At 34.4% G+C, this 19,698-nt stretch overlaps 1 protein-coding gene and 1 pseudogene across 2 annotated transcripts; both read right to left on the bottom strand.

Moving 5' to 3' along the window:
- Nucleotides 1-757: 757 nt before the first annotated feature.
- On the bottom strand, nucleotides 758-6,008 carry LOC143622368 (BTB/POZ domain-containing protein At1g30440-like; annotated as a pseudogene). Its single transcript, XR_013151688.1, has 4 exons — nucleotides 5,555-6,008; nucleotides 4,417-4,486; nucleotides 2,545-3,759; nucleotides 758-1,522 (listed from the first exon to the last, which is right to left on the bottom strand). The product of XR_013151688.1 is annotated as a BTB/POZ domain-containing protein At1g30440-like (transcript).
- Nucleotides 6,009-10,224: 4,216 nt separating this feature from the next.
- Nucleotides 10,225-14,538, bottom strand: LOC143622362 (proline--tRNA ligase, cytoplasmic-like). Its single transcript, XM_077093541.1, has 12 exons — nucleotides 14,422-14,538; nucleotides 13,640-13,713; nucleotides 13,438-13,530; nucleotides 13,237-13,353; nucleotides 12,956-13,143; nucleotides 12,807-12,873; nucleotides 11,926-12,048; nucleotides 11,702-11,854; nucleotides 11,339-11,623; nucleotides 11,036-11,254; nucleotides 10,502-10,595; nucleotides 10,225-10,396 (listed from the first exon to the last, which is right to left on the bottom strand). The coding sequence occupies exons 1-12, from the start codon at nucleotides 14,495-14,497 to the stop codon at nucleotides 10,332-10,334; spliced, it is 1,554 nt and encodes a 517-aa protein (XP_076949656.1). The 5' UTR covers nucleotides 14,498-14,538; the 3' UTR covers nucleotides 10,225-10,331.
- Nucleotides 14,539-19,698: the final 5,160 nt, after the last annotated feature.

Raw genomic sequence — 19,698 nt, 5'->3', positions numbered from 1 at the left:
TAAGCTCGATCTTTGTAATTCTCATTAGCTCGAAAATTACAATACTAAAACTCTTAGTCTCTTAATGATATAACCCACAAGCTCGGGTATATATACTAGTTTAAACATGAAAACCTAATTAGACTAAAATACAAACTCCTTATCATACTCAAACACTAATTAGTAAAAACATATTTAAACAATAAATAATAAATAAATTTCTTATTATCCAGGTCATTTGCTCAGCTTGTTCAACAAGTAATTTATTCCATGTAAACCAAGTCACGTGCTCAACTTGATAAACAAGACACGAACTCATCATAGGCTCGATGAGTCGGCCCAACCCGCCTCATTAACTCGAGGACAGAAATTAAGTCCTATACGTATGGAATCCATCATACAAAAGCATCTAACAAACGTGGACCAAGAGTCGTACGATAGTATGAGTGCTATACGGTCTGTATGAAAACTAGAACAAAACACCATTTTCTCATTCATACAATCCTACCTTCGGTCTACGCAATGACGCGATACAACATTCCAGACGCGATAAAACATTCTGTGTATTATTTGACACGATACAAAATTCCATCAATTGTGTTTCGTAAAAAAGAATCCTGTTGTACACTGATTCCTGTGTGGCAGACCAAAATCAGTACCTTATACCAATGCCTTTATTTATCTAAATCAATTTCTAAGGTTTGTGTAAAGTATAGGTTACTAAATAATACAAAAGACAAACAAACCAACCTTTACCATCTACATTTAGGTCTAGTTACACTTGACTTTTACCACACAATATTTTAACCCAAACTTAATATAACAAACAAGGCTAACAAACATACAAAGAAGTTTAAAAAAAATATTTGTTTAGCAATTTGAGACCTAAATGTAGCCTAAGTTTACACTTTCCTAAACAATTGTTTTTTTTAACATTTCATTTTCCCATTTTACCCTTCCCAAGACAAATCTTTTTTATGTTTTATTTGCTTTTGTTGCTTCCCTCTAACCTTTTCAACCTTCTTCCCACTTGCATTACTTTGGTTGCTAACACTTCCTTCTTGTGCACTACACATTTGAGACTTGAGTTTGAACCCAAACTTCTTTGACATATTACTCCAAGTACTACTGCCTCCGCCTCCGCCTCCGCCATTGCTGCCCTTGGCCCGCCCCAGTTTCTCAATCTCCTGCTTCATATTTGAACACTCTTTTTCGAGCTCCGACACCCTCATCCGCATGCTATCCATACCAACTTTCAAAACTTGATTCTCCCTCACGGCTGTGGTCCAACCGCCCTCTTGTGATGCCGCACCCAACCCGCTTCTAAACTGTCTGACCCGTCTGCAAGATTGTCCGAAACCAAGAAGCAGCCGGCTATGGAGGTCCTGAGCTGCAACTGCTCAAAGAACAGAACTTGGACTATGATTCGTAATGGCAACCGTTCGTTCTGCGCGGCATGCGTGCAAGCTTCTAATGATAGTTTTTGGCAGTCCATGAGTCTGAACAGCTGTTCTCGGTCTAAATCTGCTAACCATGGATGAGACTGCATTTGTGAAATTGAAAAATGTTAGATTGACGATTATACCCTTCAGAATACCTGTCTTTCAATGATAATAAACCTGTAGTATGTCTTTTATAGCAAGTTTTCCTGTTCTGTCATTAAGGGAATACGGGTATTTTAGACATTTTAACCTATAGAAGGGTAATTTGGTCAATATCTCCTTTTATAGCATATTTTTGAGCTACCTATTCATGCATTATACTCAAGTTTTTCCTAATAGACTTTTTAACTAATAAGTTGATCACTTCCTCTAAAATGAACATAGATCAGAATAACCATTGTACCCATATCTCCATACTAACTGAAGGGTAATGCGGTCTTTTTTAAACTATCCCTTTACTCATGAAAAGTATGTCTTTTTCGCATGATAAGTTTTTAAACTAAGGTTAGTAACACACTGTGCTTAAAATCCCTATTTTCATCGTTAATGGATATTTTAGTGTAACTAGGGTTAAACATTTTTATCAAAATATTTTTCCAATCAATAATAGAGAGATAATAACGCATTTGACCCATATTTTGAACGGGTCGATTCAGGTTTTAATTTAACGGGTCAAACATGTGAATCAAAAATAGCTCACAAGGAAACATTCACACGGGTCAAAATTCAAACAATGTGTTTGTAATCATATTTGACATACTAAGTTTTTTTTTTAGAAAGTTGAAAACTTTGGAGTAAAAAGTGTTTTGGGTCAACCATACCCGACCCTAGAGGCGTGAATTTCTGACACGACACGAACCTAACACGATATTTGCGGGTTTGGGTTTAGTATTACCGGGTTCAGGTCAGATTCGGGTCGAGCCCGCAACCCCGTTTGGCTAAGAGGGACGTATCACCTGGTGGGTTTACGGTTGACTAATTTAACCCATTTGAATTAAAGTGGTTGGGTATTTTAAGCCAAACTACTTTGACCGGTACCAAAAAAGTTAACTGTTTCAACTCATTACCCAACCCGTGTATTTTGCCACCTGTACTGAAACGTGAATCATCATAAGTCATTTACCTTCAAATAAATATCGATTGCACGATACAACCCATCATTCAGCGGTCTAGCATACTCGGGAACTGCCTCCGCAAGAGACATAAACTTAGGAAGCTTTAAATTAACATCTGGTGCAACTTCCGCCAAGTACCCGTCAATAAGCTTAGCCACCATTGTGACAGGTGTCAAAGACGGTGAACCCAACAACCGTTCATCCTCAATGGAACAAGGGGACCCGCCACCTGTTGCTTGATCCATAGCCATAAAATGCTCCACCATCCGTTGCACACACTCAATATTATACAACGTTTCCATCGAGTACGAAAAATTCGGCATTAATAAATCTTCAAGAGTCGCTTGATCAAGTTGCATCCCGATTCTTTTCTCCAAATCCAATATGCAAGACGGGTCAGCCCGAAGAATCAACCCAGTCCGTAAAAGCCCGAATAAGAATTTAGTTGAAACTAGACCTTTTTGCATTGGAAGTAATCGGTTGACTTCTTCAAGTAGAATCTTTTGGTCTTCTTCCGATGGCGGCTCGATGGCGGTTACACCCGCAGGTGCGGTTTTCCGGCGAGTCAGGCCCGGTAAATACTTTTTCGCGTAATACTCAAGAGAACCCGCTATTATTTCTTGTTTAATCCCGCGGGCCTCCATTGCCAAAGTCAACCTTTTGTAAAGAGTCAAAGTCAAAGACGACACGTCATCATACCACCAATTGGAGCTCACGTTTTTGGGCCGAGCCCCGGTGCTTATCCCGTTCCACAACACACTACCACCCGGGCTTTGCATGGGCCCACCGTGGTCGATCACGGGCCAACCGAACAAATTGGGATCGGTGCTCGCCTTGACCGCTAATGACTCGATGCACCGTCTTGTAATATTATGCTCTTCGGCGTAATGGATAATATTATCGTCACCGCACGTCTGGAGTGCTTTTAAGGAATCTTTCCAGTTTTTAAGAACGACTTGATTGAAGAAGATTTCGGTTTGTGAAATTAAGTTGTCTTCTCCGTATTCTTCGGTCATCTCTAGATATTCGGCAGCGCACCGGAGGGGGACAACATTTGAGGCGGTTATTTCGTGTTTTACACCGTAACAGAATTTAGCAACGAGTTCGAATGTTTTGGCCCCACCGGGAATGTCGGTTAGGGTTATGCTGCCATTTGTGTCGCCTTTTCCGGATGCTTCTGCTATCAATCTTTCCATGACACCGCTTCTTGAAAGCAACGGGAACTGCATAAATAAGTTGGAGAATGTGTATAATGCAAAATAATAATAATAATAATAATAATAACAATAATAATCTATTGTTTTAGTAAAGTGATTTAGGAGGGTGTGTGGATAATTAAACAATAGTTTAGATTACTTCGACCCGTTTGACCTGTTTCCTTTTTAACTAATTGTTTTTTTACTTGGTTCAAACGAAACATAACCCTGATCGGCATGTTCATAAGTAGAACGGGTCAAAATTATCAGTTTTTGTTTAAAAAGACAACTTCTTTCAGAATATTCATTTGGAGGATATCTGAAATATCGAAGGCCCAAAGCGATGCCAGTGAATTTAAGTGCAATAATGATAATAACCAAAAAAATAATTTTAACAAGATAACTTCTTGAAAAAAGAATGTTGAAAACGGGTTGAAATATACTTTAGTCTTCATCCGTTGACTTTGAATGACAAACTTTCATTTTGCTAAAGTTATAATTATGATTTCACATTTTTAGACTGCATTCTATTTACATTTCAGGCACATTGTTAATTTTCCAATGCTATTACTCCTTTTTCTTTCGAATTCAAAGGCGTGTACATCAATTTTGAAACTTTAAATTGTTCATTTGATAGTCAAAGTATGACAATAAATAGAGAACATAGGAAACAATAAAGCTTACCTTATGGAGATGGAAAGACATATCTTCCACTTCAACAACGATATCACTTGGGAGACCGGTTGTGCAAAACCTACAACGATAACCATATCCAAACGTCCAAATTAGTGCATAGAAATAAAGCCACAAAATCGTTCAGAAAATAACTAAAGCCACAAAATCATGCCTAACGAAAAGATCAAGAATAGCCGGTGATAGCTCAAGATCAATTGCAAAAAGAAATCAAAAGTAGGAACACGAAGTAGCATAGAACTTGATAGTAGTAGGTCTTAAGAAAGGTCCAAAGACATGTGTAATTTGACTTTTCAGGTATAATTTTGACTTTTAACTTCGAAATTGATAGTTATTTATAAAACTGGATATGATTGTGCTAAATACATTAATCTTTAAGAACAGATTCGGTGTAAGAGATGAAATAGAATCACATGTACAATCAAGTTTATGTTCCAAAGACATATGTGTCCTTTGACCTCTAAGGTCAAATATATTACTTTTATTTTTCAAAATATATATGGTAACTATACCAAGCTTACAGCTGCGAAAGATGATGTAAAATTGGAACATAAAAGCTCGGTTCAATAAATTTTATGTTGAGAGAACACATGGACCAACATATCCTTTGACCTTTGAGGTCAAACATACCTCGTTAAACTTGGAAAAAAGTCAAAAACGGCGGTAACTTCTTCAAAGTAGATAGTTGATAATAAAGTTGAGAAAAAAATCCTCACTGCAATCAAGTTACCCTTTACTTTGAGGTAAAAAGAAATTATCTTTAAACTTTAACATTAACACAAGATGTTTAAATTTTAACAAACAAGATGGTAACTTAAAAGGCAACAGGTAAAAATTATTGGCTGGTCAAAAAAAATAAACAAATAAATCATTAAATCAAGCTCCCTTTGACATAACAAAATACCCCCTTTGACTTTTTAGGTCAAACACATCACATTCCATGCATGCCAAAACTCATAGCAAATTAGTACCAAATCATACATACATACACAAACACACATAATACATACACATAAATATATAATCAATTATATATTTATTTATTTATTTATTTATTTTTACCAGCATATACTTATATGTATAAAACAGATGAGAAAAATGACAAATTTAAAAAGATTAAAGAACATACCAAGCCTGGCCTTGCTTCTGGAATGCATCAGCTTTGGATCCTAACTTCATACAAGCCATTAATGCCACTTAAACACCAATTGACTTCACAAAGACAACAACCCACAAATTAAGCTCCAAGAACCCTAATTTCGATCAAATTAACAGAACCCAACTGCCAAAACCCTAAATTTCGATCAAAATAGCAAAACCCAAGTTCCAAAACCCTAAATTTTGATGAAATTAGCAGAACCCAGATAGAGAATCAATGAATTGGAAGAAAACCCAGATTAAAAAACATAAAAAGCAAGCAAATTGATCCTAACCCACTTACAAGAAAACCCAAATTAGGTCAATAGATTTAGGTCAACTCCTCCACAAACACAAGAACAACTACTACGCACTTTAAACTATTATTATTATGGCTGTGTCTGACAAAACCCACCAGAAGATTCCAAAAATAATAACCCTAGAAGCAACTTATAAAAGTTAATAATAAATAAGGGGTCAAAGAGTATGTGCACATGGTGGTGGAAACAAGCCTCAATTAAGTTCTATCTTTCTTCAAAGTCTTGTTGAGAAACTCAAAAGTGTGGGGTCCTTCGGAGTTAAGTTAGCCTAGCCTGCTCATTCAATATGGGATTTGGAGAATCTTTTAAACAATGGCCAAGATAGTGTTTGATTATGGCATGGTTATAATACCCAAAATGTTTTCCTTATAAAGATTTTAATTATGTCTCTCAAATTTTAATTTCCTGTCGATGTTTGATAATCGAGCAGACGCGTTTGTGATCCATTCATTCGGCCACGTGGCGTGATATGATTGGATTACAAACATGATGTCATTGACGAAGGGTACATCGACATTGATATAAAATTTTTAAATTTGGGAGGTATAATTGGAATCTTTATGATAGAATATTTTGGGTATTTTCCCTTTTTTTATAACCATGCTATAATCAAACACTGTCTTGCGCATTGGATTTGTTTCGAAACATGCCGGGGACGACATGTTTCAACCACGTGCGCGTGATGTGGATGGATCATAAACGCGTCGGCTCGATTATCAAACATTGTGGCATCGATGGGTTTGTGTAATGTGAAATTTGAAAGGAGGGGGGCAAAAGTGGGACCTCCCTCTAAGGATCTCTATAAGACAAAGCGTAGTGGACAATATTTCTGGGCGACGACGCGATGAACACCACCCCTCACCCTCCCCAAGAATAAGATGGGTGACATATATTTGTCGCTGCTAAAAGATGAATAATATTATTATTTTATTTTTTTTACCGTTGAACGGTCATCTACATAAAAATAAATTAATATATATATATACCCAACTCAACATCCAAAAAACATTCTCACCATTTTCATATACCAGCTCAACCTCCAAAAACCGTTTTCATCAACTTTCTTTACAAAAATGGATTCAACAAATATTTCCGACATGATGGAACAATTTATTGAGAATAAGAAGATGGATTAGATCATGCAACAGACGACGGAGCAGGAAGGTGAGATCATGAGTGCATTCCTGTTGAAGACGAATACGAAGACAAGGACGAGTCTTAAATTAGTATTTTTATATGTATTTTTTTGGTGTGTTTTTTTTTAATTTTAATGTATAATTCTATTAAACTAATTTAATGAATTTTTATTTATTTAATTTAATGAGTTTTTATTTGTTTAATTTAATTATAAAAAGAATATAAAAAAAAATGACGTGGCGATGTGATAGAGCTACAAAAACATTACACCCTTAAAACAAAATTTGTGTATTTATTGACTAGGCGTCACATGTCACTTATCCTAAAATTTGCAGCCCCACCACACGCACACACTACACATAGCCTAAGGAAGCCAACCAAAGCATTTTGAGAATATTTTTTTTATAAAATTAGTAGTTGTTATTTTTAAATTTAAAATCTATACTGTATATAATACACCAAACAAGGGCAATTAAGACACCCATTTTAAATAATTTACAACATTTAAAGCATAAGGTATATGTGTTAGTAAGGGTAAACTTGTCGTTTAAACACAATTTATTCAACTTACAAGTTTGGTCCCTCATCTTTAACCATATTATGTTTTTAATTTAAAATTTGAACTAACTTCTCACCCATGATTTTTAAACGAATATAGCCTTTTCATATGTTAATGTTTTTATAAAAAAATACACCATAAAAGCGAGCATTTTATTCTCTTTAATTTGAATATGATATTGTTATAATTTTTTTTCATTTTAAATAAATTAATATGTTACGTAGGAGTGTTCAGTGTCGGTTTTGATGATTTTTAAGTTAAACTTGTGAGTCCATCCGTTAATAATGATTTTTTGTCATCCGAAACCAAACTCAACCATTGATAGTTGAAACCAAATCATTACTAACGGTCTGGTTCCAGTTTGGTTTCAGAGTTTAAACTTTAATAATAAATTTAGTTTTAAATAATTAATAATTTAAATGTACTATCAATTTTAACTAAACACCAACATAATATGTTACTTGAGAGAATGATAAATAAAAAATGATAATTTTAGCCACATAAATGGTAAGTATTAATGGAAGATCTTGGACGTGAAATAATAACAACAAAGATCACAAAATGAATCATACTGAAAATAGGTTAATTTAAAGTTGTATAGTCAAGTTTATTGTAATAAAAAGATTATGTTTAGTTAAATTTTAACTATATCTAATATATATATAACAAAACATATCCAATAACTAATAATAAAAAGATTAAAATGCATTCAACATTACAGTCTGGTCTGGTTTCATATGGCCGGTTGCCAATAAAAACAGCGAACCAACCGTTCACTATGTTTTGAAATTTTGAAACCAACCAACAAACAGAAAGTAAAAAATGAAAAATAAAAAAGAAGTCAAACCAATGATCGGTTTAAACGATTTCAAGGTTTTAACCGAACCATAAACACTTATATTTGTTACGTGATTAACATGGTCAAACCCCGCTGCATTACGCGGGCACCCGTCTAGTTCATTTAAATATGGGAGTCGTTATCAAATTTAATTTAATTTAATTTATTTGAAAAACGGTAAAGATAAGTAGGTATTTAATTTGGACTTTAAGTTATGAAAGTAACAGCTATGGTGTTTGTCCAGCGAAGCCATGTGTGGTTGATTGCTTGCAAATTAGGTATCTTAAAATATCATCTTTTCGGATTTCGATGAGGTTTGGATTTGTATATTTGCCCATTTGGATTTATCTTTAACAATCTTTAAAACAAACTTATATGGGATGGGATGGGGGCGGAACTCGGCATAACTTAGTTTGTTGCGTAGTAAATGATGTGCGTAATTATCTAGTTTAACATTTTAAGAATTTGATAAATAGAATTTTGTATTCTAAAAGATAACTAAATAAGTTTGGTTTGCTTGCTATAGTAATCAATGCTCGCCAATAAATATATATCAAAACATAGATAAAAATATTCTCAAGATGATGTTACATTTTGTTAAACCAATTATTATTCTTATAAAAACTAATTGTTATGAAGTTATTTAAAAATAAAAGTCAATTATTAAATGTGAAAGATTTAACTAAATTATTAAACTTAGGACTAAAATTGCCAAATAAACAAAAAGAAATATACATGCACAAGCGAGATTCGAACTTGTGTGCCTAGTGTAGTCCTTTCACGGCTTAACTATTTGAAGTGTAGTCCTTCCGTGCCTTAATCATCCCCGATTCCCCGCTTTAACAATTCATCAAGTCGTTTTCTTGGTAAAATTGTGCCAAAATAAATTATGTGCTTAATTTTAATCAAAATATGTAAAAAATAATTAAAATATCAGGATGCCCTAAAAGGGGGACCAATCAATATAATTAATATTCAACCGGGTTTCATTTAATGGAGTATATAATATCGAAAGAGGTTGCTCTCAATCGGACCAATAGCTTCTTCAGATATTTTGTCTACGATATTGAAAAATAAACTTTTAAAAGTTTATATGCTAGAAAAACATATTTGGTTTAATCCTCCCAATATTTTTTTTTTGTTGAGTAAACTCGAAGCCATAGAATTTAAGATGGGTATTCGGGTATTAGACCACGTATAATGTTCTTAAAAGAATTTAGTAGGTGATTATGTGATACCATTGATTATCCGAATAAAATAATAATAATGTTGGATAAGTGTGTCCAAATAACAACATATGAAAACGTTGTTAATAATCTTAAAAGTGACAAAACAAGCAATTGATTATCCAATCAATGTTTTTGAAGAGTTTAAGACAGGAGATGCCATCAAATAGACAACATGTTATATGACATTGAATATATCATAACTCATAACATAGTGATGGGCAAGATGGGGGATCCGAGCATGATCAATTAACAAGCATTGATATATCCATATTTTCCAATAACCGAACCGTTTTACTGATCCAAGTTCTGCGATAACCAAACCATCTATAACAGAGGCCAGACTGTTACAAAAATTCAAAATACCCGTTATAGGTGTGCTTTTAGTCCACTTAGATCATGACATGCTATTGTCTATGTTTCATCGATTAACGACAGTACGTGTTATCTGAGGTTCTATATCATTTCCTGGAAAAACTTTACTTTTCCCTATCTGGGTTTTACAACAATTAACTCATATATCTTTATCTTCATATAAATCACAACGTAGAAAGACGAACAATATCAAAGTCAAATCAAACAGTGAACCATTGTTTGGTTTCAAAACACAATCTTAGCAAAAGTTAAACTTTAAAACATGCTCATATTTCATTCAGTATATGGTAACAGAAAACACGAAAATCAGATTGCTAATAACTTCGTCCCCAGTAGGTCCACTTTTTCGCAGGCTTCCCTGATGCGAAGCATAATGTCCCTGTCACAAAAGTGAAGCCACATAAGCATTCCGAAAAGTTAAAACATGTATAATACTTCTAAAATAATATAATACTTGAATGACTTTTATGATTAATAATAATACCTTCTGGGAGTTCTGGCTGTTCAAAAGGAGAACAAAGGGTCTTAGCAGCCCCTATCTCACCTTTCGTCTTCGCTTTCACCTCCTTCTCCACTTCCTAAAACATCATTAAACATAAACATATGTCAACCAAACACGTGACAACTTGTGTTTCGTTTTATATGGGTCAACGTTCGACCCGTATGACCATCAAACAGTTGCAAGTTGCCCGGATCATTTTCAAAGCATACAAATACATAAACCGAACGAACATAAACATTTAAATGAACAAGGTTTTCTTGTTCAGATTCGTTCACTAAGAAAATGACCATGTTCGTATTCATTTATGTTTGTTTGTTAACTATATTAACGAACGGTTCACGAAAGAAATAATTATAAACGAACATAAACAAACTTCCCACCGAAGGGTTCACTGATCATTCAGTTCGTATTCAAGCCTAATTTACTGTAATAATCATATTGTTGTAATTATACTCTTCATGCACTAATTGTCTATAAACAAAAGATAAATAATGGATAAAAGGTAAAACCTATTACCTCTTCATCACACCATGGAGCCAAAATCAGTTTCTTTTGGCCCAACGCTTCAACAAACTCATCCCACGTTTTCGTTACTTGAATACACGCATCGCGTTTTTGCTTCGCAACCTCAAACATGTTTTTCTGGATATCATCCAGCATACCATTAACCAAATCGACCAAACCTGCCATCGGAATGTCAACTTTCGCTCCATTGTCACGACGAACAGCACGCACCTGTAATCACACATTGACCCTTTTGAAAATAATTGACCCGTTTGAAAATAAACAGATCAAATCAAATGAGTATAATCATCTTACCTGGTTATTAGCAAGGTCTTTTGGTCCTATTTCAATCCTCAAAGGAACACCTTTCATTTCCCAATGAGAATACTTCCAACCGGGAGAATAATTCTCTCTAAGATCTGCTTCGGCCCGAATGCCCGCATCACACAATGTCTTTACGGTTTCAGAACACGCATTTATAATCTCCTTAACGTCCGCGTCCTTGTAAGGCACATGCACCACAATAACTTGTACTGATGAAACTTTAGGGGGCAACACAAGCCCTTTGTCATCACCATGAACCATCACCATCACACCAATCTGTACATCAAAAATTGTTACATACAAGTTAACTGCTTTAAACAAAACATTACAATAACTAAAAAAACGATTGATTACCGTTCTAGTACTATACGCCCATGAATTCTGCCAGACCATTGCTTTTTCTCCTTTTTCATCTTCAAAGTTAATCTCAAACATTTTAGCAAAGTTTTGGCCCAAACAATGTGAGGTGGCACCTTGTACACCTCTACCGGTATTTGGAATAAAGGCCTGCAAAGATGAAGCGGTTATCGTGACAAATGTTGTTTAACAATTTATTATTAATACAATGTTATAAGTACCTCAACACTAGTGGTATAGAGCCCACCAGCAAACTTCTCCAACTCACTCTTTTGGCCTTTCACAACAGGGACAGCTAAGTACTCCTCATACAGACGTCTATACAATTCAAGGATTTGAAGAACCTAAATATCATAATTATTAACAATTAGTTCCCTTTCTAAATGTGAAAATGATTATGGGTATGGTTTTAAAATGAGCCTGAAAGAACTACGTTCAACTACTTAAGTGAATAAACGAGCGAGAATGAAGGAACCACGTTCAACTTTTTTTTTTTGAAAGGCCAATTTATATTGAAGAAAAAAGAACGGACAACTTACAAGTCGCAAGAGCCCACACAAGATACATGAACAAAAACAAAACGAAAGTTCTAATAAACCACGTTCAACTACTTAAGGGAACGAACATGAACGGTGGTCGCTTTTGTTCAGTTGTGTTTGTGATCATTCGGTAATGTATTCATTTATGTTTGTTCAAGTTCGTTGTTAATGTTCTAATAAATATTTTTTATATTTTACAGTTTATACATTTTAGTTTATTAACCTAACGTTCATTAAAAAAAATAATTTTTATTATTTTAGCACCTTCATTTGTATACTATGTTTATGAATATTATGTCAAAGTATTTTCAAATAATTATGTCAAGTACTTAAATTATGTATTATGGGTAATTTTGTCTAATACAGCAATACTTCAGTTTGAAAATTGGTAATATCTAGTTTTTCAAATTAATATATATTTGTTTGTGTTCGTTTATGAAATTAACGAACGAACACAAACAAAACATTTCCTTAATGAATGAACAAGAACAATAAGTTACGTTGGGTTATGTGTTTGTTTAAATCCCTAATTATGAGTGTGTTCAGACATCTTAATTTTATACCTCTGTGTCTGCCTCCTCTTTTGTTGCAAAAGCAGTGTGTCCTTCTTGCCAAAGAAACTCACGACTCCTATAATAACGAGAAACTAACATTTCAATTTTTGAATGAAAAATATAAGCAGAAAACAAAATCATGTGATTCAAAATATTACCTGATAAATGGAGTAGGGTTACTGAACTCCCAACGAACAACATTGCACCACTGATTAAGTTTTAAGGGCAGATCACGGTGTCCCCTGATCCACTTGGAATAATAGGGATACATGACAGTTTCACTAGTTGGACGAATGGCAATTGGAACCTCTAAATCAGAGTCACCCGATCTTGTGACCCAAGCAACCTGCAAATTAAAATTCTCAAACATCAAAAATTGACCCAAAAAAAATGAATGTGAATGTCAGGTTCTGATATTCATCAAAATTTATAATTTTACCTCAGGAGCAAAACCCTCAATGTGATCTTTCTCTTTTTGCAGAACATTATTGGACACAAAAAGTGGGAAATAGCAGGTTTTGATATTCATCTTCTTAATTTCTGGATCAAAGAAGTTCTGCATAAACATGTCAGGAAACACTTTACTCCATCATGTTTATTATATGCATGTGTCTGATTAAAGTTATAGTTCTGTTCTTACTTGCATTACTTCCCAAATGGCCATTGTCCATGGGCGGAGAATGTAACAGCCAGATATTTCATAATATTCTATCATTTCGCCATTTGTAACCACCTATATGAGTCAAAGAGAAAATGATTTAAGATACAATTACAAGAAAATCAACCCTAATTACAAAAGTAGAGGCTGCGAAAGCTAGAAAAGCAACACAAGAGCTATATACCTCGGAATACCATTCACCAAAGTTGCCATCCTTCGTATTAGTAAGACCTAGACCGGTCTCCTTCTTCCTTCCCTCTGCAGTCACAGAATTATATAAGGGAGATAAATAAACACATCCGCTTTCATATAAACTCAAGCGTGTGTGTCTGTGGGACAAAAGAAGCAGATCAAGAAGAGGAATTTGAAATAAAAGGTAAATGATATGTATCCTGTTACTAATCTACAACGAAATTCAACTGTTGGACCGGATTTGTTACATAAGTAATATTCCTACCTATCTGTGTTTATCCTGCAGCTTTGCCAATTTCACATCAATCATGAAGTTGAAAATGAAGCTATTTTGTTTCACATCAAACTATTAAAGTCATTGTGCACATCTAGTAAATCCATCCACAGATGCAGAAACTAAACTAACATTTGCGATTACAGTATTACTAATCTAAAACAATATTTGCTATTTGATGAGCTTGTTACATAGTAATTCACCTATCTGTTCTGCAGCTTGACAAATTCACATATAAATCAAACTCTAATTTATCGTTAGACTCTAATTAAAACTAAAGACAAAAGCTAAGTTAAAACAGATAAACTTTGACCTAGTAACTTATCATAATATTCATCATGTATTGAAAATAACATCAAACTATCTGCGCTACCCATCCAAATCACACAAATCAACACGCATTGTCCAATCTATTAAACATGTAACAGAATAATAGGCTAATATTAAGCACGATATATATATATCTATATCTATATTCAGTAAAGAATAAAAACACTTACTACTGGATTTGGCAACAGCAGCTGCTTTGGCAGCTTTTTCAGCTTTAGCAGGCTTATCTCCCTTTGCACCAGCCATATCTTCAAACTTCAACTGCAATCGACGGTTAAAACATTCAATTACATACAATAAAGCATAAAAAATGAACACAACTACGATTGAGATAACTAAATCGAAGTTTTGTACGGTCAACGCCGGCAATTGAAGGAGATGCAAGCTGAGGAGGCAGCTGGTGGTGGTGGTGTTACAGTTACAATTGGAGTGAGTAGTAGAAAGAAACCCTAATTTTACTCACCTATAATATTATGTTACAATTCTAGCCCAAGACTTGTATAAAGTAACTGGCTACTACCTTTCGGTTTTCTATTATCTAAAACCGATGGATGATGAATATTTACGGGACTGGTTCGAGTGAAAGATATGAGCGTGTTTGGTTAAATGGTTTGTTTCCGTGTTTACTTGATAGGATGGATTATGGCTTGATATGTGTTGACCTAGAGGTGCATAAACCGGTTTAAAACTTAAAACCAGTTCGGTTTGGTCAACAAAAGCCAAACCAGTTTATGATTTGTTTCGATTTAGGTTGAAACCGGTTTTTTGACCAGGTTTGTTTTTTATCCGGTTTTGGTTCGATTAATCGGTTTAGGTGGAGTAATTTGTAAACGGGTTCAACACATACGTTTCAATCAGCTTCAAACTGATTTCTATATAATCGGTTTGATTTTTGAACCGATTCGATTAACTGGTTTATTTTCCTACCTCTATGTAGGGGTGTCCAGTATTCGAATCGGACTCGAATAACTCGAAATTCGATTTGACTCGCATTCGAATTTAACGCTTCGTATTCGATTTTCAATCATTCGAATTCAATTCGGTTCGAACTCGATTTTAGTAATCGAATTTCGAATCGAATACGAATTAATGATTATAAATTCGTATTCGATTCGAAATTCGATTTCAAATTATACATTTTATTTTTATTATATATATATATATACACACACACATACTTATGAAAAGATAAACTACATAATCTTTTGAGTTATAGAGATTAAAAATAGAAAGTTCATCATTTTGGTTAATAACTTTATATGATTTATTCAATTTATAAACATGTACTTTTTGTTGTTAAAAAAACTCAAATTTGTAGTGGTTTTGAAATTGAAATATATTTTTTGCACTGAATTCGAATCGATTCAAATTCAATTCGAACTTCATTTTCGAATCAAATCGAATTTTGAATTAGCGATTCTGAATTCAAATCGAATCGAATTTGTCGAATTTATTTCGAATTCGAATCCAGCTTCAAAATTTCAAAATTCTAATAATTCAAAATTCGATTCGTTGAACACCCATACCTCTATGTTGATAGTTTGTTTACTTTATTTTTATTTTTTAGAATATGTTTGTGTACTTTTTGTTGAAATTTAAGTTTGGAAATAAGTTGGATAAGCTGAACAAAATTGGTTCTAACAAGTAAAAATATGTAAATTTATAATTTTGTAAGTATTAAGATGAAAAAAACATATGTAACCCAAATTTTAGGTCTCTAATGGAAAGACAAAACAAATCTCTTAACACATTTGTATGAATTACAATACGTGCTATGTTTGAGAGAAAGAACATGAAAAGTTTATTTACCTTATAATAATTCGATCCGACTCCAAAAGCAATTGCGTGATAACAACGAGTTGTAATACTAGCATAATAGCAAGAACACCAATTCAAGAAAGGATATGGGGAGAGAAATAGATGTTTATAGTATGAATTGACGTTCATGTAATGAGATACTAATGATATAGGGGAGGGAAACTTAAGCAACAAGTTAATCTATATTAGTCGTTAATAGCATAATAATAAATATTGTCATATCTATCTATATTTATAGCAAGCTAATCTAATTTGAGTATTTAGGGTTTAGGGTTTAGGGTTAAGTCTAAGGTTTAATTTATCCAATAACTTAATTATTCATTCGTTGGATTAAGTCTAAGGTTTAATAAAATTTAAATTTAAAAGGTTTAATATGTAAATTTAATATTATAAAAGGTTAAGAAATAAAACTTAAGAAATTAAAAATGAGAAGTAAATTGCACGTTTCCGTTGTTTTGGTGGAGGTCTGGAGGAATAAATGCTGATTTAAGAAAAAGGTTGAGGAATATAAATGGAATTAAAAATAAAGTTGTAATTAAGTATTTAGTTTTTTTTTTAAACAAAAATGTTTGTTAAATTTTACAAATACCATTTTTTTCTTGCAATGTCATTTATACGATACTATTTATACTATGTCATGTCATGTACCATTCACTCATGTTGCGTGTATGTATACTGGAAAAATGGAAATAGGATAGAGCATAGACCGATTGGTTGGAGACCCATTAGTTAATATTGTTTCCACCAATAAAGGTAAACAACCACTCTCTTGAGGTTTTAACTCTTACAGACTTGCCTCTGGGTGCACAACATGACCGACAAACCAAACTTAACTAAATCTAAAACATAAATGAGTTAGTTATGGTAATCATACAATATATAAGCAAACATGTATGCATATATACATATAACGATAACAACTTGTTAATTTTAATATATTTTAGACAGAATTACAAATTTTGTCCTTTAAAATAAGACGAATTACGGTTCGTGTCCTTTTCTAAGTTTCCTTGCAGGCGGTGTACTTTAAACTTTTTTTTCCTACAAGTTTTGTCCTTTACGCTAACTGGGTTAGAAAAAGTCAGTTAAATCCCATCACGTGAGACGCATTTGAGGGTACTTTTGTCCTTTCATATATCTCTGCAACTAAGCCCTGTATCACTCTTCCCCCTCCCTCTCAATCGAATCAATTCCCGGCGATTAAAAACCCGACAGTTAAACCCTAAACCCTCGTATCCGACGCGACTCAATTAGGGCTTCAATCAATTGCACATCATTCTCAGAACTTAAACACGTAAGATGGATGATCCTCCTCCTCCTCGATTCTACATTCGTGAAGCTGATGAACAATCAAATGCTGATGCGTTTTATGGTAAGTTAAAACTTTAGGGTTTATAATTGGGTTTATTTAACTAACAGCTGTTTAATCTTGTTTGTGTAGTAAATAATCCACATTTGTTCACGATCAAGATGCACCATGGTGGCAGTTTCACTAAATTTCCTGGACGGGTTTATAACAGAGCCGTTGTCCATTTTTTTGACATGCTAGATATTGACAAGTTTTCAGTTCACGAGCTTGATCGAATCTTGCTTGAATTATCCTATCCTACAGATAAGGTTAGATTCTACCATTATGTAGTACCGAGTTCAGAATTGGATTGGGGGCTTAGAGCTTTGGGAAGTGATGATGATGTTAGGGGATTTGCTAAGTATATTGGAGCTTTTAATCAGTTAATGAATGTGTATGTTGAGCATGAGTTCACCTCTGTACACACATACTTCTGCTCAACCTCAAAGTTTACCATTGAAGAGATAACAAATGAGGAGTTTCTTGCAAGCGAGGTCGTACTAGATAAAGCAAACTCAGTTAAGAAAAGGTTGTTGTTGGAATGGCAAGATAGCACAAATGAGGTTGTTGTTCAAAAGGTAGTTGTGGAACAAGACAAACAGGATGCAAATGTGAATGTTCAAGAAGAGAATAATGTTGGTGTTGTTGAACAACAAGACCAGATTGATATATGTCATGAGGATCCAGAATTTGACCCTATGTTTGGAGAGGATGCTTTTGGTGTGCAACCTACAAATGAGGTGGAGATTGATTACAATGGTGATGTAGATGGAGGTGGGGATGGAGGTGGATATGGTGTGCAGCCTACAAATGAGGTGGATATGGATTACAATGGAGGTGGGGATGAAGATAGTGAAGATTCTTCAATTTCAGATGAAGAAAGTGGAGATGAGTCTTCAAGTTCAGATGAAAGTGGAACTGATGATAGTATGGATTCTAACTATGAAATGAGAGATGAGAGTTCTGATGATGATGAACATCTAGAGGGTTGTCCAGTTAAGAAACCAAAGAATGTGAAGAAATCTAAGAACAAAAAGAAATCTAAAAATGTTAAGAAAACTAGGGATGGTGATGAAGATTCAGAAAGTGATTCAGATAGTGACTTCAACTATGAAGATGGTGAAATACATGATGTAGATGTAGATATGAGGGATTTCAGACTGCATACTGATTTTGAAGTTGAACAGCAGGATGCAAATTGTAGTTTAGAGGTTTTGGACATAGAAATGGATGATGTGATGTTGGATAATGATAGGATGTATAATGAGAAACAAAGAAATGAGGGGGACATGGATTATCTTTTCCATGTGGGACAAGTTTTTGGTACAAAAGCAGAGGTGAAGGATATGATCAAGGCACATGCAGTTGAAACAAGAAGACAAATTAGGATAAGAAAAGATGATTTGGTAAGGGTCAGGGCTGTGTGTGAAGGAGATATGGAAGATGGGTCCCACATGCAGGGGGTTGGATCTAGCAGTGCTAATAAAGATGAGGGACCAGTCCAGAAAAGTATTGGGGGTAGGGGAAAAAGGAAAGACCCACTTGCTATTAGATGCCCTTGGGTACTGTTGTTGTCATACCAAAAGAGAACAGCTTCATGGAAAATTACAAGGTTGATAAATGAACATAAATGCCTTCAATCTAGGGAAATTTATGCTTGCACAGCCGGGTTCCTCTCAAACCATTTGGTTACTGATCTTCAAGATGACCCAAAGCTGAAAGTTAAATCCATCAAAGAAAGGTTTCAAAGGAGGTTTGAAGTTGGTGTGTCTGAGATGAAAGCTTATAGGGCAAAGATGTTGGCCAGGGAACATATAATTGGAAATTTCAGAGGCCAATATGGGTTATTGAGGGATTATATTGAAGAGTTGAAGAGGACTAATCCAGATACAACAGTGAAGCTTGAATTAGAAGAATGCTCAGATCCAACATCTGAGACAAGACAATTCAAGAGGATATACATCTGTTTGGGGTCTTTGAAAAAGGGGTTCAAAGCAATAGGTAGGGATCTATTGGGACTGGATGGGGCTTTCCTTAAAAGTGCTTGGCCTGGTCAACTTTTAACAGCAGTTGCTCTAGATCCAAACAATGGATACTACCCTGTTGCATATGCTGTAGTTGAAGCTGAAACATTGAACTCTTGGGAATGGTTCTTGGAATGCCTTGGTGATGACTTGGATATAAACAACAGATCCAAGTTTACCTTTATGAGTGACAGGCAAAAGGGTCTTATACAGGATGTAGATAAGTTGTTTCCTTCTTCAGAGCATAGGTTTTGTGT

This window comes from Bidens hawaiensis, unplaced genomic scaffold (assembly GCF_021521415.1).
Source record: "Bidens hawaiensis isolate Kalapana, Puna unplaced genomic scaffold, B.hawaiensis_p1.1 tig00000326_1, whole genome shotgun sequence".
Lineage (NCBI taxonomy): Eukaryota > Viridiplantae > Streptophyta > Magnoliopsida > Asterales > Asteraceae > Bidens > Bidens hawaiensis.
This window is presented reverse-complemented; position numbering and strand designations above follow the sequence as displayed.